Raw genomic sequence first — 24,069 nt, forward strand, 5'->3', positions numbered from 1 at the left:
AAAGGTTGTATAATATAGGTACTATTTCCTCTTGAAAGGTTTGATAGAATTCAGATGTGAAGCCATCTGATCCCGGACTTTTCCTTTTTGTGAGGTTTCGTATTGTTGATTCTATTTCAGTGATTTATATAGGCCTATTCAAGATTCCTAATTCTTTCTGGTTGAGTCTAGGAAGGTGGCATGCTTTCAGGTATTGGTCCACTTCCTTCAGATTCTTATATTTCTGGGAATAGAGTTTTTTGTAGTAATCATTGAGGATATTTTGAATTTCTGAGGTGTCTATTGTTATTTCTTCTTTATCATTTCTGATAGATAATATTAGAGATTTTACTTTTCTGTTTCTGGTTAAGTTGGCCAAAGTTATATCAATTTTATTAATCTATTCAAAAAAACAACTTTTTGTTTCATTGATTTTCTGAATAATTCTTTTGTTTTCAATTTCATTTAATTCTACCCTAATTTTGGTTCTTTCTTTTCTTCTGCTGGGTTTGGGGTTGGATTGTTCCTCCTTTTCCAGTTGCTTAAGATGATCCATTAATTTATTGGCTTCCTCTCTTTCTGTTTTTTTGATGAAGGCTTCCAATGCTATGTATTTTTCTCTTAGGACTGCCTGTGCAGTATCCCTCAGGTTTTGATAAATTGAATCTTCCTTATCATTTTATTCCAAAAATTTGGTGATTTCCTTCTTATTCTTGTCTTCGACCCAGCTTATTCAGCCTATGATTATTTAGTTTCCATGACTTTGTTTGAGTATGAAGATTCCTGTTGCTGTTGAGTTCAACTTTTATTCCATGGTGGTCCGAGAAGATACAAGGAATAATTTCTATTCTTTTAAATTTGCCGAGTTTAGACTTGTGTCGTAGGATATGATCAACTTTGGAGGATGATCAGTGGGCTGATGAGAAGAATGCATATTCAGTTTTGTTGAGATGCAATGTTCTGTAGCGGTCTATTAAGTCCATTTGTTCTAGGGTCAGGTTTAAGTCTACTATTTCTTTGTTTAGTATCTTCTTGGAGGATCTATCCAAAACTGTCAAACAGTTATCAAAATGTCCAACTATTACAGTACAGGAATATATCAAGTTGTTAATATCCATTAGGGTTTGCTTTATAACTTAAGGCACATTCTGGTAGGGTGTATATAATTCTGGTTAATTATTGAAATCTCTTCATGTTGACAAATATATAGTGACTATCCTTATCTTTCTTTATCTTTGTTGGTTTAAAGCCAATTGTATCTGCAACTAAAATTGCAATCCCTGCTTTTTTCTGGTTTCTATTTGCCTGTATTATAGATGTCCATCTCTTCACCCTGAGTCTATTTTTATCCTTTAAGGTAAGATGAGATTCTTGTATGCAGCAGATAGCTGGTTGAGTTTATGTATCCAGCCAGCCAGCCTGTGTCTCTTTAGAGGACAATTTAAACCATTCACATTAATTGAGAGAAGTGATAAGCCTGGTTGTATGTTTTTTGGATGTCCAGTGGACATTTTTAATTCTTTCACTACTCTGGAAGTTAGGTTTTGTTCAAAAATTTCTGAGCGAGTTTACTTTGTTGGTAGAGCATTGTACTGGTTATTGCAGAAGATGGATCTGAGAATATGTCATTAAAGTATTTGATTTCTCCATCACAAGTGAAACTGGGTTTATCTGGATACAAGATCCCGGGTTGAACATTGTTTTGTTTTAGGATATTGAAGGTCAATGACCATCCTCTTCTGGCTTGAAACATTTTGGTGGGTTTTTTTTTTATTGTTAAATTATAGCTATGTACATTTGTGCAATCAAGGGGTACAATGTGCTGGTTTCATATACAATCTGAAATATTCTCATCAAACTGTTCAACGTAGCCTTCATGGCATTTTCTTAGTTATCATATGTAGACGTTTATATTCTGCATTTAGTAGGTTTTGCCTATACCCATTCTAAGATGCACTGTAGGTGTGGCCCTACCCATTACCCTCCCTCCACCCTGACTCTCCCCCTCCCTTCCCCTCCCTTAGCCCGTTCCCCATATTCTTGTGCTATAGTTGGGTTGTACCCTTCATATGAAAGCTATAAATTAGCTTCATAGTAGGGCTGAGTACACTGGATACTTTTTCTTCCATTCTTGAGATACTTTGCTAAGAAGAATATGTTCCAGCCCCATCCATGTAAGCATGAAAGAGGTAAAGTCTCCATCTTTCTTTAAGGCTACATAATATTCCATGGTATACATGTACCACAATTTGCTAGTCCATTCGTGGGTCAATGGGCACTTGGGCTTCTTCCATGACTTAGCAATTATGAATTGGGCTGCAATAAACATTCTGGTACTGATTCTTTGTTATTTTGTGATATTTGGTCTTCTGGGTATAAACCTAGTAAAGGAATTATAGGATCAAATGGCAGTATTGATCCTCTAAGTATTCTCCAAACATCCTTCTAAAAGGAACGTATTAGTGTGCATTCCCACAAGCAGTGTAGAAGTATGCCCTTTTCTCCACATCCATGCCAACATCCCTGGTTTGGGGATTTTGTGATGTGGGCTACTCTTACTGGGGTTAGGTGATATCTCAAAGTAGTTTTGATTTGCATTTCTCTGATGATTAAGGATGATGAGCTCTTTTTCATGTGTCTGTAGATCATACGTCTGTCTTCTTTAAAGAAGCTTCTCTTCAAGTCCTTTGCCCACCTGAGATGGGATCACTTGTTCTTTTCTTGCTAATATGTTTGAGTTCTCTGTGGATTCTGGTTATTAAACCTTTATCAGAGGAATAACATGTAAATATTTTCTCCCATTCTGAGGGCTGTCTGCTTGCTTTACCTACCATGTTCTTGGCGGTGCAGAAGCTTTTTAGTTTTATCAGGTCCCAGTAATGTTTTTTGTTTGTTTGCTTGTTTTGTTTTGGGAGGTTTTTTTGCAGTTTTTGGCCAGGGCTGGGTTTGAACCCACCACCTCTGGCATATGGGGCCAGCGCCCTACTCCTTTGAGCCACAGGCACCACCCCAGTAATGTATTTTTTGATACTGCTTCAATTGCCGGGGGAGTCCTCCTCATAAAATATTCACCCAGGCTGATTCCTTCAAGAGTTTTCCCTGCACTTTCTTCAAGTATTTTTATAGTTTTATGTCTTAAGTTTAAATCTTTTATCCAGTGAGAGTCTATCTTAGTTAATGGTGAAAGGTCCAGTTTCAGTCTTTTACAGATCGCCAGCCAGTTCATACAGCACCATTTGTTAAATAGGGAATCTTTTCCCCACTGAATGTTTTTAATTGGCTTGTCAAAGATCAAATAACAGTAAGTAGCTGGATTCATCTCTTGGTTCTCTATTCTGTTCCAGACATCTACTTCTCTGTTTTTGTGCCAATACCATGCTGTTTTGATCACTATCAATTTATAGTACAGTCTCAGGTCTGGTAATGTGATTCCTCCTCCTGCTTTGGTTTTATTTCTGAGTAATGCTTTGGCTATCCAAGGTTTTTTCTGATTCCATATAAAATAAAGTATTATTTTTTCAACATCTTTAAAATATGACAATGGATATTGCTTTGGGTAGTATAGACATTTTAACGATATTGATGCTTCCCAGCCATGAGCATGGTATGCTTTTCCATTGTTAACATCTTCAGCTATTTCTTTCCTTTTTTTTTTTTTTTTGTAGAGACAGAGTCTCACTTTACCACCTTCGGTAGTGTGCCATGATGTCACAGGACTCACAGCAACCTCTAGCTCTTGGGCTTCCGCGATTCTCCTGCCTCAGCCTCCCGAGCAGCTGGGACTACAGGTGCCTGCCACAACGCCCGGCTATTTTTTGGTTGCAGTTCAGCCAGGGCTGGCTTTGAACCCGCCACCCTCGGTATATGGAGCCGGCACCCTACTCGCTGAGCCACAGGTGCCATCTAGCGATTTCTTTTCTTAAAGTTTCATAGTTCTCTTTATAGAGATCTTTCACGTTCTTTGTTAGATAAATTCCCAAATATTTCATCTTCTTTGGCACTATTGTGAAAGGAATAGAGTCCTTGACTTTTTTTTTCAGCTTGGCTATTGTTGGTATATATAAAGGCTACAGATTTATGGGTGTTCATTTTGTAGCCTGAGACATTGCTGTATTCCTTGATCACTTCTAAAAGTTTTGTAGTAGAATCCCTAGTGTTTTCCAGATATACGATCATGTTATCTGCAAAGAGTGAAAGTTTAATCTCTTCTGACCCTATGTGGATACCCTTGATCACCTTTTCTTCTCTAATTGCAATGGCTAAAACGTCCATTACAATGTTAAAGAGCAATGGAGACAATAGGCAACCTTGCCTGGTTCCTGATCTAAGTGGAAATGATTTCAATTTAACTCCATTCAATACGATATTGTCGGTTTGCTGTAGATGGCCTCTATTAGTTTAAGAAATGTCCCTTCTATACCAATTTTCTTAAGTGTTCTGATGATGAAGAGATGCTGGATATTATCAAAAGCTTTTTCTGCATCAATTGAGAGAATCATACGGTCTTTATTTTTTAGTTTTTTGTGTGCTGAATTACATTTATAGATTTACGTATATTGAACCGCCTTGAGAGCCTGGGATAAATCCCACTTGGTCATGGTGAATAAATTTTTTGATGTGTTGTTGGATTCTGTTTGTTAGGATCTTATTGAATATTTTTGCATCAATATTCATTAGTGATATTGGTCTATAATTTAATTTTCTTGTTGGGTCTTTCCCTGGTTTAGGGATCAAGGTGATGTTTGCTTCATAGAATGTGTTGGGTAGTATTCCTTCTTTTTCTACATTTTGGAAGAGGTTTAGTAATATAGGTACTCTTCTTTAAAGGTTTGGTAGAATTCTGGTGTAAAGCCATCTGGTCCTGGGCTTTTCTTTTTAGGGAGATTTTGTATACTTGATGCTATTTCAGAACTTGATATAGGCCTGTTCAACATTTCCTCTTCGTTCTGGCAAAGGCTTGGTAGGTGGTGTACTTCCAAGTATTGGTCAATTTCTTTCAGATTTTCATATTTCTGAGAGTAAAGTTTCTTAAATATTCGTTAAGGATTCTTTGAATTTCTGAGGGGGTCTGTTGTTATTTCATCCTTACCATTTCTGATTGATCAAATTAGAGATTTTATTCTTTTTTCCTGGTTAGGTTGGCCAAACGTTTATCTATTTTATTGACATTTTCAAAAAACCAACTTTTGGTTTTATTGATTGTTGTATAATTCTTTAATTTTCAATTTCATTTAATTCTGCTCTGATTTTGGTTATTTCTTTTCTTCTGCTGGGTTTGGGGTTGGAATGTTCTTCCTTCTCCAGTTGCTTGAGATGTCCTATTAAGTTATTAAGTTCCTCTCTGTCTGTCTTCTTGAGGAAGGCTTGCAGTGCTATAAATTTCCCTCTTAGGACTGCCTTTGCAGTATCCCAGAGGTTCTGGTAATTCGTGTCTTGATTGTTGTTTTGTTCCAAAAATTTGGTGATTTCCTTCTTAATCTCATCTATAACCAATCTATCCTTCAGCATAAGGTTATTTACCTTCCATGTTCTTGTATGGGTATGCAGATTCCTATTGTTATTGAGTTCAACTTTTATTCCATGATTGTCTGAGAAGATGCAAGGAATAATTTCTATTTTTTTTAATTTGCTGAGGTTAGATTTGTGGCCTAGGATGTGGTCGATTTTGGAGTATGTTCTGTGGGCTGATGAGAAGAATGTGTATTCAGTTTTGTTGGGATGAAATGTTCTGTAGATGTCTGTTAAGTCCAGATGTTGAATGGTTAAGTTTAAGATTTCTTTGCTTAGCTTCTTTTTGGAGGATCTATCCAGCACTGCTAAGGGATAATAAAATCTCCAACTACTATGGAACTGGAGGAAATCAAGTTGCTCATGTCTGTTAGAGTTCTCTTATAAATTGAGGTGCATTCTGGTTGGGTGCATAAATATTACTAATTGAAATCTCATTATATTGAGTATTACCTTTAACAAATATGAAGTATCCATCCTTATCCTTCCTTATTTTAGTTGGTTTAAAGCCTATTGCATCTGCAAATAGGATTGCAACATCTGCTTTTTCTGCTTTCCATTTGCCTGGGGTATAGATGACCATCCCTTCACCTTGAGTCTATATTTGTCTTTTATTGTAAGATGACATTCTTGTATGCGGCAGATATCTGGCTTGAGTTTTTGTATCCAGTCAGCCAACCTATGCCTCTTTAGTGGACAATTTAAACCATTCACATTAATTGAGAATATTGATAAGCCTTTCAAGAGTCCGATGGATATTTTTAATCCTTTTGCAACTGTGGAAGTTGGAATTTGATCAAAATTTTCTGGGTGGGTTTACTTTTGTGGTGGAGGATTATGCTGGTCTTTATGGAGGATGGGTCTGAGAATATCCTAGAGAGCTGGTTTAGTTGTGGCAAATTTCTTCAACATGTGAATGTCATTAAAGTGTTTAATTTCTCCATCATAAATGAAACTCAGTTTAGCTGGGTACAGGATCCTGTGTGAAAGTTATATTGTTTTAAGGACATTAAAAGTCAATGACCATCCTCTTCTAGCTTGAAAGGTTTCAGCAGAGAGATCTGCAGTTATTCTAATATTCTTGCCCTTGTAGGTGATGGTTTTCTTTCATCTGGCTGCTTTCAGAATTTTCTCCTTCATATTAACTTTAGTAAAATTGATTATGATGTGTCTGTGGGATGTCTTATTCGGGTTGAGTCATGCTGAAGTTCTGAAACTGTCAGCTATCTGAAATTCAGAATCTCTTGGCATGTCTGGAAAGTTCTCTTTCATAATCTCATGGAGAAGAGACTCTGTGTCTTGTGAAGCCACTTCGTCACTTTTGGGCAATCCCTATAAGATGAATATTGGTTTTCTTCGAATTATCCCAGAGCTCTCTGAAAGAGTAATCTGTTTTTGCCCTCCATTTCTCCTCCTCTTGAGAGTTTGGGAGCATTCGAAAGCTTTGTCTTTGATGTCAGAAATCCTTTCTTCTGCTTGCTCCATGGTGTTGCTGAGGGATTCTAATGTGTTTCTCAGATCTTTGAGGGCTACAACTTCTTGTCTCAATGTGTCAAAATCTTTGGTCATTTGGTCTTTGAATTCGTTGAATTCTTGGGACATCTTTTGGGTTACTGCTTGGAATTCTAATTCGATCTTATTTGCTATCCATATTCTGAATTCGATTTCTGACATCTCAGCTATTTGTTTGTGCATGGGATCTTGTGCTGTGTCTGCCCCATTGTTCCTTGGGGGAGTTGATCTACTCTGATTTTAATATTGCCAGAGTTTTTCCTTTGATTTTGTCTCATGATTGTTTTTCACTGTTGCCTCTGGCCATCCTCAGAGTTGGGGTGGTGCCTCTCCGAAATTAGACCCCGGGGGGAATCACTCTATTGTTGCTGGATCTTTGTAGAGAGTGACCCTGTGTAGCTCTTCTGGGCCTGCCCCAGCCAGGGAGTTCTGGTTGTGGGAGCAGCTCTGGAGTGTGACACCCCTGGATCCAGCAACAGGGCTAGGGGTGGTGCACATGGTTCTGGGAGTGCCTGGCACCCACTGACTTTGGCACAAAGGGCCCAAGGCTCCAGCAGTCTCTGGCCAGGAGAAGGGCTCCACACAGAGGAAGGGAGGGCTCCAGAGGGCACACGGCCAGATGAGCAGGCCAGTGTGGAGGCAGGGAGTGTACAGGAGGGAGGACATGGGGTTGTGCGGTTCCCAGAGTTCCTGGTCTGGGCATGGGGAGGCCCAGCAGGCAGGGTAGCGGGTCCTGGCGCAGCTCTTACCAGGGTCCAGGCGGGCACAGCTCTTACGGAGGTTTGGGGAGTGCTGATCGCAGGTCATGGGGCAGCTCTTCCAGAGGTCTGGGAGGGTCCCAGACAGCTCTTCCGGAGGTCCAGGAGGGTGCCGATCATGGGTCATGGGGCAGCTCTTCTGGAGGTCCGGGAGTGTGCCGATCGCGGGTCACGGTGCAGCTCTTCCGGAGGTCTGGGAGGGTCCCAGCGCAGTTCTTACCAGGGTCCGGGAGGGTGCTGATTGTGGGTCACGGGGCAGCTCTTCCAGAGGTCCGGGAGGTGCCCATCGCAGGTCATGGGGCAGCTCTTCCGGAGGTCTGTGAGGGTGCCGATCGCAGGTCCCTGGCTTGAAACATTTTGGCTGAGAGATTTGCAGTCAATCTGATATTTCTCCCTTTGTAGGTGATGCTTTTCTTACATCTGGCTGCTTGCAACATTTTCTCCTTTGTCTTAACTTTGGCAAAGTAATCACAATGTGTCTAGGAGATGCTTTATTTGGATCGAGTCTTGCTGGGGTTCTGAAACTATCTGCTATCTGAATTTCTATATCTCTTGCAATGCTTGGGAAATTCTCCTCCATAATCTCTTGGAGTAGATCATCTGTACCTTTAGGACCATTCTCTTCTCCTTCAGGAATTCCTATAAGATGAATGTTTGATCTTCTGAGTGATATCTCAACTCTCTCAGGGAATGATCAGTTTTTGTTCTCCATTCGTCTGCTTCTTTGTGCATCTTGTTCAGAATGTTCAAAAGCTTTGTCTTCAGTTTCAGAGATCCTTTCTTTTGCCTAGTCAACTCTATTACTGAGGGATTCTACTGTATTTCAGAGCTCCTCAACTAACTTTTCCATTTCCTTGAGCTCCACTATTTCTTTTTTTATTATGTCCATATCTTTGGTGACTTTGTCTTTGAATTCATTAATTTCTTGAGACAACTTTAGAACTACTTTTTGTATTTCAATTTCTAACTTTTCTTCCATTCTATTCATCTTATTTGCCATCCATATTCCAAATTCAATTTCTGACATTTCAGCCATTTGTCTATATATGGCATCTTCAGTTGTATCTCCTGTAAGTCATTCCTTATGGGGATAGGTGATCTACTCTGGTTATTCATGTTGTCAGAGTTCTTCCATTGGTTCCTCACCATGTTTATTTTCCACCATTTGGTTATTAGTAGGGTGTGATTGAATTGGGGTTTCCAGGCAGTAGAGATAATCAGCTCCTTACCAAAGCTCTAGGCTTTGTAATTGTGGCTTATCTCCTACAACCTTACAAAGGCCCTTTTCAGAGTTTTGGCTGGAGACTCTGAGGACCTACTTGGTGACATAGCTCAAGCTAGCTCTGTTTTGGTATCAGCCAACCTCTACCCTATCCTAGGAAGCCACAATGGTAGGTTTAAATCTCAGCTGTGAAGAGATACAGACAGCTGTGGTGCCCAGCCCTCACCCTTCAGTTCTTTTCTGCTACAGAACTTCAAAGGTCACAAAGGTCAACCTCAGAGTGCCCCTGGGTGGACAGCCCCAGACACGAGTTCCATTTAAATTTTTAGGCAGTGTAAACCCTGCTCAACAGAGAGGGATCCAAGTGTCTCCAACAGCACAATTGGAACCATGGATTCATGCCTCCATCCACCAGATTCAGTCCACACCATTGTCCACTTCTCTGCTCATAGGCCCAGTTGGAGCCGGGACCATGCCCCTGCCCATGAGTCTCAGTCTACACCCAGCAAGACCAATTGCAGTCAGGGGACCATGCCCCTGCCCACCAGTCTCATTTCACACCTGGCAAGCCTCTGCTTGCAGGCCCAGCTGAGGCTGGCAACCAGCCCTGCCCACCGAACTCAGTTCAACTACTTTCCCACTGTGGGAACCATCAGAGCTGGGGGCTCTGTACTCACTCCCACCAGACACAGCCTGAACCAAGGGTCAACACCACCACTGGCTAGGCAAAGTCATAACCAGGGGACTATTCCTCCCACCAAGTGTCCCTTTCTTCCCACACCCTCTTTCTTCCCATTAGTCACAGATTCTGTCTTGATTGTTGGTGGTCCACACTATGCCCAGATCTCTCAGGAAAAGACCAAACCCTCTGTACTCTCTAGGGAGCAGAACTTCAGACCGCCATGCAAGGGGGGAAGGGACTGGTAGTTTGGAATTGTGGGGGAAAATATCTGTTCAATTTTATGCCTAGTAGGGTGATGTCTAGGTTCATAAGTGGTACCTCCCTAAAGAAAGAGACCTGGTGTTTAGCAGCTCTCTCCAGTGATGTAAAATAAGAGGTCTTTTGTTAATATGCTTGCTTGCAGAGAGCCTGTGGTGGGTGTCCCGCTTGTTGGAGAGGTCTCCTGTCCTCTAGTCAATAGGCTTTATACCTGTAATTTGTTTTCTGCAATGCTGTTCCTTGGAGTTACAGCTTGCTGAACTTCTTTCTTGGCTCAGCTCCCTGCCTTTGTCTTCATAGAATCCAATTCTGTCCAGTTTTTTCCCTCTATGGTCAGGAGCCTCTGTAGAGGGTTGCTACCAGTCAGCCATCTTCCCAGAATCACCAAAATATATTTTATGCTGTGAAGTCTATTGTACATTAAAGAAAATGTATGCATTTAAAAATATGTTTCATAATTTTAGAAATTTCAAACATAGTACCTATTCTAAAGATTCACTAAATAATAACTCAATCTTTGCTTATAAAGTTTTATAACCTATATAGACATAGGTATTAAGGGAAGAAATTTCATTTCTTAATACTGTATTATGTGCATTCAAAGATATACTATTGTTATTTAAGTTTTCACACTCAAATATTCTGATGATTAGACATAGGAATAATAGCATTTTTCATACTTTTTTTTTTTTTTGAGACAGAGTCTCACTATGTCACCCTCAGTAGAGTGCCATGGGGTCACAGCTTATGGCAACTTCAAACTCTTGGGCTTAAGTGATTCTCTTGCCTCAGCCTCCCAAGTAGCTGGGACTACAGGTGCCTACCACAATGCCCGGCTATTTTTTCATTGCAATTGTCATTGTTGTTTAGCTGGCCCAGGCTGGGTTTGAATCCACAGCCTTGGTGCATATGGCTGGCACCGTAACTATTATGCTATGGGCACCAAGCTGCAATTTTCACACTTAAATATCTTCTTTTCCAAATTTCCATTTTACCACTTCTGTTTTATAAGGAATAAAGGTGAATTTCAGTTAACCTAAGCATGATAAAACAGAAATGTTATTCACATATGAACAACTGCATTTGTTGTTAATATTTCTATCATTTGATGGCAAAAATTCAGAATTCCATTCTGGCGTTTGGAGATGCTTGGGTTGTGAGATTCCAGATGAGAATTTTTAAAACTGTACTTATTAGGGAAATAGAGACAGTCTAATTACATTTAGAAACAAAATTTTACTGTGCAAAGTCTTCTTCTTTTCAGGAACAGAAATCTTCTAAGTCACATTCCTAACCAGAATGGTACTATGTGCAAAATTCAAGAATGGCATAGGGTACCTCTAGCAAAGTAATATCTGGGAAGGGAGACTAACCAAGAAATAGGGAAGAAGAAAAAAATGAGTACGGGAGGGAGAGAGAGAAAGAAAGAGAGAGGAAAATATCAGAAGAGAAATAAAGGGTTGTTTGGTAGGTTTTTCTTAATTCTGTAAATTATGTGTTTTATATTAGAATTAACCCTTCCCCATAGAAAAGATATTTCTACGTTATGTGCACTGGGTTCTGCATTATATATTACCTCGAACAGCTTCCATAGCCTCTAGCAATTACCAATTACTTTCCATCTTTCTACAATCTGCCACAGACCTTTCTTGGTATTAAAGTAATACATTATTGGTTTATCTGGCCAGGCCAAACCAAACCAAATATATGACATTGAGCCATTATATCCATCACTTTTCTCCTAAGAGTTAATCTCATGCTTAGGAAACAAAACTACCCCACATCTTGAGAGGTCTTGCTCTTGCTCAGGCTGGTCTTGAACTCCTCAGCTCAAGAGATCTTCTTGCTTCAGCCTCCCAGAGTGCTAGGATTACAGGTGTGAGCCACCATGCCCCCCCCACACACATATATTTTAGGATTCTTTTTACTAGTTCCATAAAAAATGCCACTGGGATCTTGATAAGGATTGCATTGATCTGAGATCACTTCGGATAGGTAAGAACATTTTATTAATATTAAGTCTCCCCATTCATGAACATGTGACATCTTTGCATTTGTTTCTTTTTTAACTTCTTTCATCAATATTTTGTTCTTGTCAGTCTTTTGCTTTCTAGGCTATTTTTATTCCAAAATATTTTATTCCTTTTGATGCTATTGTAAATCAGGTTGTTTTTCTAATTTCCTTTTCAGATAGTTCATTATTAGTGTATAGACATGACACTGATTTTTTGTATGTTAATTTTATATCCTGCAATTGTGCTGAATCCATTTATAGTTCTAATAGGATTTTCGTGGAATATTTTGCGTTTTTTACATATGAGACCATGCCACCCGCAAACAAAGACAATTTTACTTCTTCCTTTCTGATTCAGATGCCTTTCATTTATTTTTCTTGACTAATTGCTCTAGCTAGGATCTCCAGTACTATTTTGTTTTTTGGTTTTTTTTGTAGAGACAGAGTCTCATTTTATGGCCCTCGGTAGACTGCCGTGGCCTCACACAGCTCACAGCAACCTCCAAATCCTGGGCTTAAGCGATTCTCTTGCCTCAGCCTCCCGAGTAGCTGGGACTACAGGCGCCCGCCACAACGCCCAGCTATTTTTTGGTTGCAGTTTGGCCGGGGCTGGGTTTGAACCCATCCCCTCGGCATATGGGGCCGGCACCCTACCGACTGAGCCACAGGCACCGCCCTCCAGTACTATTTTTTATAGAAGGGGTAAAAGTGGGCATCATTGTCTTGTTCCTGATCTTAGAGAAAAAGCTTTCACTTTTTCACTGAAAAAATAGGGGCTAAGCTTCATGGCATTGGTCTTAGCAATGATTTCTTGTATAGAACAGAGTAAAAAGGCAACCTACAAAATTGGGAGAAATACTTGCAAATCATACATCCAATAAGGGGTTCATTTCCAAAATATATAAAAATTCTTACAACCCAACAGCAAAAAAGAAAAAGAAATAAACAAAAACCTAATAACCCAATTTAAAAATGGGTTAAGGACTTAAATAGATAGTCCTCCAAAGAAGACACGGAAATAGCCAGAAGATACATGAAAAGATGCTAAATGTTATTAGTTACCAGGGAAATGTATATTGAAACTTCAATAAAATATCACCTTATACCTGTTAGGATAGCTATTCTGAAAAAAAAAAAAAGACAACACTATTGATGAGCATTGGAACCCTTTTATACTGTTGGTGTGAATACAAGATGTTGTAGCCACTGTGGAAAATAGTATGGAGGTTTCTCAAAAAATTAAAAATTGAAGTGGCACCCATAGCTCAGTGGGTAGAGGTGCCAACCACATACACCCTGGCTGGCAGGTTCGAACCCAGCCCGGACCAGCTAAACAACAATGACAACTGCAAAAAAAAAAAAATAGGCAGGCATTGTGGTGGGTACCTGTAGTCCCAGCTACTTGGGAGGCTGAGGGAAGAGAATCACTTAAGCCCAAGAGTTGAGGTTGCTGTGAGCTGTCATGCCACTGTGACAAAGTGAGACTCTGTCAAAAAAAAAAAAAAGTATAAAGTTTTAGTTATGCAAGATGAATAAGTTGTAGAGATCTACTGTACAGCCTTGTGGGTATAGTTTAAAAATACTATATTGTACAAAAAAAGTTAAGAGGGTAAATCTCATATTAAATATTTTTTACCACAATAAAATTAAAATTAAACTCTCAGAAGATGGGCAGCACCTGTGACTCAGTGGGTAGGGTGCTGGCCCCATATATCAAGGGTGGCAAGTTCGAACCCAGCCCTGGCCAAACTGCAACAAAAAATAGCCGGGGGTTCTAGCCGGTGCCTATAGGCCCAGCTACTCAGGAGGCTGAGGCAAGAGAATCTCCTAAGCCCAGGAGTTAGAGGTTGCTGTGAGCTCTGATGCACTCTACTGAGGGCAATAAAGTGAGACTCTATTTCTAAAAAAAAACTTTCAGAAGATATAGACAAAAATCTTCAAGACATTGGATTTGGCAATGATTTTTTTTGGGGGGGATATAACACCAAACGCATGCACAACAGAAGTAAAAATAGATAAATTAGACCAAAACTCTCAGAAGATAACATAAGCAAAAATCTTCAAGACATTGGATTTGGCAATGATTTTTTTTTTGGGGGGGGGGATATAACACCAAACGCATGCACAACAAAAGTAAAAATAGATAAATTAGACCACATCAAAATTTTTCTGTGCATCAAAGGACACAACCAATAAAGTGAAAAGGCAATTTATGGAATAGAAGAAAATACTTGCTAATCATGTATTTTATAAGGACTTAATATCCATAATATATGAATAATTGCTACAACTCAATAAAAAAAAATTCAATTAAAAAGTGGAAAGACCCAGGGAGGTACCTGTGGCTCAAAGGAGTAGGGCACCGGCCCCATATACAGGAGGTGGCAGGTTTAAACCCAGCCCCGGCCAAAAACTGCCAAAAAGAAAGATGGAAAGACCTGAATAAACATTTCTTCAAGGAAGATATACAAGTTACCAAAAAGCATATGAAAAAATGCTCAATATCACAATCATTAGGGAGATGCAAATCAAAACGACAATGAGCTATCATCTTACACAGATCATATTGGCTATTAAAAGTAACTAGTGTTGGCAAGGATGTGAAAAAATTGGAACCTTCGTGCACTGTTGGTGGGAATGTAATAAGGTACAAATGCTGTGGAAAAACAGCATGATGATTCTTCTAAAATTTTATTTATTTATTTATTTTTTTTTTTTTTTGTAGAGACAGAGTCTCACTGTACTGCCTTCGGGTAGAGTGCCGTGGCGTCACACGGCTCACAGCAACCTCTAACTCTTGGGCTTACGCGATTCTCTTGCCTCAGCCTCCCGAGCAGCTGGGACTACAGGCGCCTGCCACAACGCCCGGCTATTTTTTTTTTGTTGCAGTTTGGCCGGGGCTGGGTTTGAACCCGCCACCCTCGGCATATGGGGCCGGCGCCCTACTCACTGAGCCACAGGCGCCGCCCTCTTCTAAAATTTTAAAATAGAATTACTCTATGATCTAGTATTTCCACTTGTGGGTATATATGTATTCAAAATAATTTAAATCAGACTGGACACAGTGGCTCATGCCTGTAATCCTGGCACTTGGGAGGCTGAGGCAGATAGATTGCCTCAGTTCACAGGTTCAAGACCAGCCTGAGCCACAGCAAGACCCCACCTCTAAAAATAGCCAGGTGGCTCAGCACCTGTTGCTCAGTGGTTAGGGCACCTGCCACATGCACTGGGTTGTGGGTTCAAACCCAGCCTTGGCCTGCTAAACAACAACAACAACAACAATGACAACAAAATAGGCAGGTGCGACTTGGGGCTGAACTTTTCCCAGAGTGGGAGCGAGTGTGGACGTGAGCTAAGGTGAAACGATTTCAGAATGACTACTATTTTGACTTACACTTTAAAAAATCTTCCTCTTCATGAACAACAACAAAAATAAACAAATGGAACTTCATTAAACTGAAAAGCTTCTGTACAGCTAAGAAGACAATAACCAAAGCAAAGAGACAACCTACACAATGGGAAAGGATATTTGCATATTTTCAATCAGACAAAAGCTTGATAACTAGGATCTATAGAGAACTCAAATTAATCCACATGAAAAAAGCCAACAATCCCATATATCAATGGGCAAGAGACATGAATAGAACTTTCTCTAAATATGACAGACGAATGGCTAAAAAATCTTCCTAATGCATCAAAATGGACGCTCAGATTTCCTGTAAGAGGTCTGAGCTGTTCCTCCCAGCTTCGAGCTGCCCCAACTAGCCAGATGAAATCAAAGAAGACCTTAGCCAAACCCAATGTAAGGAATATAGTGGTGGTGGACAGTGTCCGGACTCCATTTTTGCTGTCAGGCACTTCATACAAAGACCTGATGCCACATGATTTGGCTAGAGCAGCACTAACGGGGTTGTTGCAGCAGACCAGTGTCCCAAAGGAAATTGTTGATTATATCATCTTTGGCATAGTTTTATTCAAAAAGTGAAAATAAGCAACATAGCTAGAGAGGGTGCCCTCGGAGCTGGCTGCTCTGACAAGACTCCCGCTCACACTGTAACCATGGCTTGTATCTCTGCCAACCATGACCCCAGGTGTTGGCTTGATTGCTTCTGGCCAGTGTGATGTGATTGTGGCAGGTGGTGTAGAGTTAATGTCTGATGTCCCTATTTGTCATTCAAGGAAAATGAGGAAAATGATGATTGATCTCAATAAGGCCAAGACTCTGGGCCAGCGACTGTCTTTAATCTCTAAATTCAGACTGAATTTTCTCTCATGTGAGCTCCCTGCAGTGGCTGAATTCTCTACCAGTGAGACCATGGGCCGACTGGCTGCTGCCTTCGCTGTTTCTCGCCTGGAACAGGATGAATATGCACTGCGCTCTCACAGTCTGGCCAAGAAGGCACAAGATGAAGGACTCCTTTCTGATTTTATACCTTTCAAAGTGCCAGGAAAAGATACATTTACCAAAGATAACAGCATCCATCCTTCCTCACTGGAGCAGATGGCCAAATTAAAACCTGCATTCATCAAGCCCTATGGCACCATAACAGCTGCAAATTCTTCTTTCCTGACTGATGGGGCATCTGCAATGCTGATTATGGCAGCGGAAAAAGCTCCAGCCATGGGCTATAAACTGAAGGCTTATTTGAGGGATTTTGTGTATGTATCTCAGGATCCAAAAGATCAACTTTTACTTGGACCAACATATGCTACTCCAGAAGTTCTAGAAAAGGCAGGATTAACCATGAATGATATTGATGTTTTTGAATTTCATGAAGCTTTCTTAGGTCAAATTTTGGCTAATTTTAAAGCCATGGATTCTGATTGGTTTGCACAAAACTACATGGGTAGAAAAACCAAGGTTGGATTGCCTCCTTTGGAGAAGTTCAATAATTGGGGTGGATCTTTGTCCCTGGGACACCCATTTGGAGCCACTAGCTGTCGGCTGGTCATGGTAGCTGCCAACAGATTATGGAAGGAAGGAGGCCAGTATGGCTTAGTGGCTGCCTGTGCAGTCGGAGGGCAGGGCCATGCTATGATAGTGGAGGCTTATTCAAAATAATTGATCCAGAAGAGGTGACCTGAAGTGTCTGTGCAACACTCATACTAGGCAATGCCATTTCAATGCATTTCTAAATGACATCTGCAGTTCCTAGCGCCTCTTAGGAAAATAGTTCTGTGGCCTTCTGTTGAATACTTTGCAAATTAAGCCTTGCCAGTATTCTGGGCTTTTCAATAATCACAGCTTTCTGCTTTTTCAGGGATTTCTAAGTCACCAGAATCTCATACAGATATGTGTAAATAGTTGGTTTTGGTCTCTATTATCAGTAAAGACTAAATGAGTGGTTGCAGTTAGGAAAGACACTAGCTGAGATTTGGAATCATCTTTGTAACTTTTGCATATTATGCCTGTTCCTATCTGTGTCATAAAGATCAGTGTTTTCTATAAGATACAAACCAATGTGCCTAAATTAACAATTACGGAAAAATTATTCAGAATCTAAATGTCACTGAAATCTGTACTACATGTTTAGATACGTAAATATCATGGTGGTCAACCTTAATAAAGTGGAGACGTATTGGGGAAAAAAAAATAGGCAAGTGCCTGTAGTCCCAGCTACTTGGGAGGCTGAGGCAAGAGAATCACTTAAAGCCCAAGAGTTTGAGGATGCTATGAGCTGTGACATCACAGCACTCTACTGAGGGTGATGTAATGAGACTCAGTCTCAAAAAATATATAAATAAATAAATAAAAATATCCAGGTGTTGTGGTGGGCACCTATAGTCCCAGCTACTTGGGAGGCTAAGGCAAAAGAATTGCTTCAGCCCAAGAGTTTGGCTCAGCACTTGTAGCACAATGATCACAGCACCGGCCACATACACTGAGGCTGGTGGGTTCGAACCCAGCCTGGGCCAGCTAAAACAACAATGATGACTGCAACAAAAAAATAGCCGGGCACGTGGCAGGTGCCTGTAGTCCCAGCTACTTGGGAGGCTGAGGCAAGAGAATTGCTTAAGCTCAAGAGTTTGAGGTTGCTGTGAGCTATGACGCCACAGCATTCTACCCAGGGCGACAACTTGAGATTCTGTTTCAAAAAAAAAAAAAAGAAAAGAAAGAAAATGTGGTTTATATTATAACATACAATAGAATATTATTCATCCTTAAAAAGGAAGGAGATTGTGACACACGCTATACCATGGATGAACCTCAAGGATATTATGTTAAGTAAAATAAGCCAGTCACAAAAAGACAAATAGTATATGATTCCACTTTGATGAGTTATCTAGAGTAGCCAAATTCATAGAAACAGAAAGTAGAATGGTGCTGGCAGGGGCTGGCAGGAAGGAAAAATGTACAATTGTTTTTTAATGAGTACAGAGTTTCAGTTTTGCAAGATGAAAAAGTTCTGTAGATTGGTTTACAATGGTGATTAATATGGTAAATTTTAGCCCTGTGTATTTTACCACATTTAAAGATTTTTTTTTTTTTTTTGTAGAGACAGAGTCTCACTTTATGGCCCTCGGTAGAGTGCCGTGGCCTCACACAGCTCACAGTAACCTCCAACTCCTGGGCTTAGGCGATTCTCTTGCCTCAGCCTCCCGAGCAGCTGGGACTACAGGCACCCGCCACAACGCCCGGCTATTTTTTTTGTTGCAGTTTGGCCAGGGCCGGGTTTGAACCCACCACCCTCGGCATATGGGGCTGGCACCCTACCCGCCGAGCCACAGGTGCTGCCCCATTTAAAGATTTTTTTAGATAATGATTTAAGTCTGGGCACAGTGGCTCACACCTGTAATCCTAGCGCTCTTGAGAGGCTGAGGCAAGAGGATCACTTGGGCCCAAGAGTTTGAGGTTGCTGTGAGCTATGATGCCACCACACTCTACCTAGAGTGACAAAGTTAGATTCTTCATCTCAAAAAAATTTTTTGGTAGCCTTTAACATAGAAGCCCCTTAGTAAATATGCATTGAGTTAATTTGTATAATTTATAAATTAAACCTTTCTTCTCTTTCCCTTTAAGTCCTCAGCCAGAAGGGGAGGCAATGTACCAAGTTTGAAAAGACTGGGGTAAAGAAAAATTATGCTCATAATGGGCAAACCTCATGAGCAGGAATAGGGAACTTCTAGAATTGCTGCCGCTAAGTGAAGCCCAAAGAACTTTGGGGGGTCCAACTACATAACTAGCTGATTCTTGGGTGCCAGAGGTATTCTGTGCTTAGCCATAGTAAAGACACTCTTAACTCCTATGATAGAGGATTTACAACACCATTAGACATGTCATATCATGAATGCTGTGGTACCTGCTTAAAAATAACAATTTTTTATGTAATTGCTCCTTTTAAATCACTTTTCCCAACAATAGTAAAGACTACAAGCCTGTCAGAGTTTGGTTTCTTTACTTTCTTTCTAGGCTTGAACAATTAATGGTGATTTTTTTTTTTTTTTGAGACAGAGTTTCACTTTGTTGCCCTGGGTAGAGTGCCATGCTGGGCATCATCATACCTCATAGCAACCTCTCATGGCTGGGCTCAAGCAATCCCGTTCCCTCAGTTTTTCTATTTTTAGTAGAGATGGGGTCTCACTCATGCTCAGGATAGTCTCAAACTCCTGAACTCAGGCAAACCACCTGCCCTGGCCCCCCAGAGTACTAGGATTACAGGCATGAGCCACCATGCCTGGCCTAATGGTGACTTAACCATCATTCAGTCAAGGCACCTTGGTAAATATGTTTTACCAAAACAATTTTCAACTCACTAATGAAAATATATTAACATGAAAATACATTAATACGGAATTTAAAACAAAACTGTTCTTGTCCTTCCCTGAAATCTAAACAGTCAGTGTCCAAATATCTGATTCTGTAATTCACATCCTCATATACCCCAGGGATGCTGAATGACCCACATTGAAAACACTTTAGCTCTAAGGCTGGAAGGAGCTTATGGGTCATTCTCTTCCTTGGCCTGAGCCTGAGCAGGGAATGAGGTCACAGTTGTATGATGGAACAAACCCTTTATTGGAGTCTTGATCTGATTGAAGCCAAGAGTGGTAAGTAGCACAGCTTAAAAGTAAATAGCAGGATTTTATAAGATTCTATGCTGAGAGATTTTTTAAAAATCTATAATCTATGAGAGATTGAAGGTATTTTTTTTAAGTAATGATTATTTTGAGCCACAAGGATGATTTCACAGCACCTTTCAAGTGCCTAAATTGTTGACCTTCTCCGGAGTTCCCAGCTCTGTGGTAAGTTTCCAGACTTGGAGCACTTATAATTGAATTGTTTAAAAACAACTGCTTTCCAGGCTCTGAGGGAAAACCTGGGAAAATTGATCAAATTCTAAGAGGGACTTTTTTTCTTCATAGTTTAATAGTATTCAATTGTTTATTATTCTTAGTTAGTGACCTAGTTTTCTTGTCATTAACTACTTAACACACTCTACATTTAGGAGAAGTAACTGGAGAGAGAAAACCAACAAAGTGGGGAGGCCTGCCCACCCAGCTTCTGGTCCATAGGCCCTATTTTTCACACTATGCAAAAGTGGAAAGGAAGGACTAGTGGCCATACTAGTTAAAGAGTCCATGAAGGATAGTCTTGGGTAGCAAAACAGCATTGTACTCCACCCCATTCCTACTTTTTAAAAAGACCGGTTAGTTCATAAGAAATGACAGGGCAGGGATGGGTCTCCCAGAAGGAAACCCTAAGAAAATCTACTTACCATCAGGTAGGAACCTAAGGTATAAACAAGTAGGCAAATAGTTTAGAAATGGTATAACATTTTATTCCTTGTCAATTGTGACTTGAAATAGTCTACTGATTTTATATACAAATTTTGTTTTCAAATAACTTTTTCCCTATAATTCTAGCACTTTTGGAGGCTGAGGTGGGTGGATTGCTTGAACTCAGTAAGAGTTCAAGACCAACCTGAGCAAGAGCAAGACCATGTCTCTACTAAAAATAGAAAAACTAGCCAAGCATTGTGGTGGGTGCCAGTAGTCTCACCTACTTGGGATGCTGAGGCAAGAGAATTCCTTGAGCCCAAGAGTTTGAGGTTGCTGTGATCTAGGACGCCACCACACTCTACCCAGGGAGACAGAGTGAGAGTCTGTCTCATAAATAAATAAATAAAAATAAATAACTTTTATCACATATTTCTAGGATGCTTTATCTATACTATGTATCGCATGGCACCATTTTTATCATTTAAGGTGTACAACTTGATTCGATATATGCATATATTGTGAAATAATCACCACAATCAAGCTAATAAACACATCCATCACCTCACATAGTTACCATTTGTGTGTGTGGCTAACACTATTCTCTTACAAAGTTCAAATACACAGTACAGTATTGTGACCCATAGTCACCATGCTATACATTAGACCTTCAGAACTTACACGTCTTCAAACTTTGTACCCTTGAGCCACATCTCCCTACATCCCACTCTTCCTAACGCTAAGTTAACCACCATTCTACTCTCTACTTCTGTGAATTTGACTATTTTAGATTCCACATATTAGTGAGATCATATAGTATTTGCCTTTCTGTGTCTGGTTTACTTCACTTAGCATTTATTTTTATACAAGATCAGTGTGATACCATTTGAAGGAGGACCAGTGGCAAGAAATTTTGCTAAGAGATCTGGGAAGAGTAAACAATAAAGTTGGATTCCACATGGCCTTCTAACTTTGCACATGCCTCTAACCTGAATCTGCATATAATATTATTCTATGAGGCCCTGGACTTTCAAACTCAAAGCCTTGAGTTGGAAAATTTACAAAAGAATATAAGAAATTAATCTGTGAGCAGTTGGTTAATTACATTTTCTGAATTCCAGACAAAGTCACTGACCACATGGAAGTTTCAGAAATTAAAGCAAAGTTTAAGCTGAATCCTCTAACAAAAGTACCGATCTCCCACAGCAAGAGGTAGGTAATAAATGTATTAAAATGGTAAATATAATAAAGAATTATTAAGATGATGAATATATTGAATCATACTCATAAAGGCTATGATGAAACAAATAAAATGCTCTTTAAATATCTCTTCTGTAGCCTCAACCACATAGTGAGATCCTATGTCTACAAATTTTTTTTTTTCTCTACAAAATATTTTTTAGGCTGGGCACAGGGGCTCACATCTATAATCCTAGCACTTTAGGAGGCTGAAGTGGTTGGATTGCTTGAGTTTAGGAGATTGAGACCAACCTGAGCAAAAGTGAGACCCTGTCTCTACTAAAAATACAAAAACTAGCCAGGTGTGGTGGTAGGTCCCCTGTAGTCCCAGCTACTTGGGAGGCTGAGGCAAGAGGATTGTTTAAACCCAGGAGTTTGAGGTTGCTGTGAGCTATGATGCCACCGTACTCTACCCAGGATGTCAGAGTGAGACTCTGCTTCAAAAAAAAAAAAATAAAACAAAAACGTAAATACATATTTTTTTTAATTAGCCTGTAGTCCCAGCCACTTAGGAGATTAGGGCAGGAGGGTTACTTGAGCCCAGAAGTTAGAGATTACAATGAGCTATGATTACACCAGTTGGGCAGTAGAACAAGACTCTATCTCTTAAAAAATATATATATTCTGTAATATGTTTGGTTATAAAACAAAACATCTGAATTTAAGATAAAGATTCTTTTATGAAAAGAAAAGGATATATACCCTTTTTGATTGAAGAAGCAAAGAGTTCTCCTTCCTGTTCGCCCAAACTAGAGGCTATTTTTGTGTCAGTACACAGAATACCCTGGAGCACTTGAGGAGTTATCAGTTATACATTGACATTGCTGAGTGCCAGTTTGAAGGGGGAGGGGAGAATGAAAAGATTATAAATAAGACCTAAACTACCAAGCAAGTCAAAATATAGAAAAAGAGTCTTTATATCAAATATGGCCAGTAAATGAAATCTGGTAAATTAGCTATGGCAAACCCTAAGCTAAACGTGGGAAAAGAGGTTTGCCTGTGACATTAACCCTAAGCTTTTTGTTAGTCAGCTAACAAGAAATTTAAGTAAACAGTCACTAATGCCTGAAAATGAGAGCCTGGTCTATATTTTATCAGGTCATAAGAAGGAAATCATATTCCTTACCCACAATTATTCATGTAGTTTGCTAATTTGAAAGTATTTTTCCTAGTGTCCTTGACTATGCCACTCCAAAGAAACATATTACTGACTTTGGGGGTGGGGGTATTATTTTATTTCCTTGCTTATTTTTTATTTCTTTGCTTTATGTTGTTGTTGTTGTTGTTGTTGAGACAGAGTCCCACCCTATGCCCCTGAGCAGTGTGCAGTGGCATCATAGCTCACTGCAACCTCAGACTCGAGCTGTGGGCATCCTGCTGCCTCAGCATCCAGAAGCTGCTGGGATTACAGACGCTTGCCGCGGTGCCAGTCTGGGTTTTTCCATTTTTTTCATGAGTCAGGGTCTCACTCTGAACTCCTGAGCTCAAGCAATTCTCCCTTCTCAGCCTCCCACACTGCTGGGATTACAGGCATGAGCCACCGTGCCCAGCAATTACTGACTTTTATAGAGGGAAGTGGGTAAGAAAACCTTATCACAGCCAAAACCTTGACTTCACTTTCCCTTGCCCTGCATTACAAGCTGTCTTTTGAAGTAGTTGAGTTTCTTGTCGCTAAAAGTAGTTAAGCAAAGACTAAATAATACCACATACTGAGGGAATTCCTACATTAGATGAGAGGCTGAACAGGGTTCATTCCAAATCTAAGATTCCTTAGTCATTTGAAACATTGCAAAATAAAGACTTTCTCCAATGTTTGATCCAAGATAAAGTTTGAAATTGTGGCAAGAGTATACTTTTTAAAATGCATCTAAAAAGCTTTCCATTGCCTAGCCTTCTATTATCCTCTGATTCTTGAGAACATTGTGTATTTCTCCATCTACTGCATCTTTTATGTCATGCAAAAGAAATTTCTTTATATTTAGAAACAGAGATAGTCCCCATCTTAATAATGCCTCAGCTTAAAACTTTTCAACTTCTGGGGGCTTGGCACCTGTAGTGCAGTGGTTACAGTGCCAGCCACATACACCGAGGGTGGCAGGTTTGAGCCCTGCCCAGACCAGCTAAAAAAACAAACAAACAAAAGACTTTTCTACTTCCAATACTATGAAAGCAGTATGCA

At 40.0% G+C, this 24,069-nt stretch overlaps 1 protein-coding gene and 1 pseudogene across 2 annotated transcripts in view; both read left to right on the forward strand.

Annotated features, from left to right (window-relative positions):
• The window catches only part of EFCAB3 (EF-hand calcium binding domain 3), a 97,920-nt gene that overhangs the window by 41,830 nt on the left and 32,021 nt on the right, over positions 1-24,069 (forward strand). Inside the window, exon 17 of the mRNA XM_053568994.1 lies at positions 21,773-21,863. Coding sequence (XP_053424969.1) covers positions 21,773-21,863 — 91 coding nt within the window. The remainder of the gene's footprint in view (positions 1-21,772; positions 21,864-24,069) is intronic.
• Positions 15,592-16,995, forward strand: LOC128570185 (trifunctional enzyme subunit beta, mitochondrial-like; annotated as a pseudogene). Its single transcript, XR_008375533.1, has one exon. The product of XR_008375533.1 is annotated as a trifunctional enzyme subunit beta, mitochondrial-like (transcript).

The sequence above is a fragment of the Nycticebus coucang genome, chromosome 18, assembly GCF_027406575.1.
Source record: "Nycticebus coucang isolate mNycCou1 chromosome 18, mNycCou1.pri, whole genome shotgun sequence".
Classification (NCBI taxonomy): Eukaryota; Metazoa; Chordata; class Mammalia; order Primates; family Lorisidae; genus Nycticebus; species Nycticebus coucang.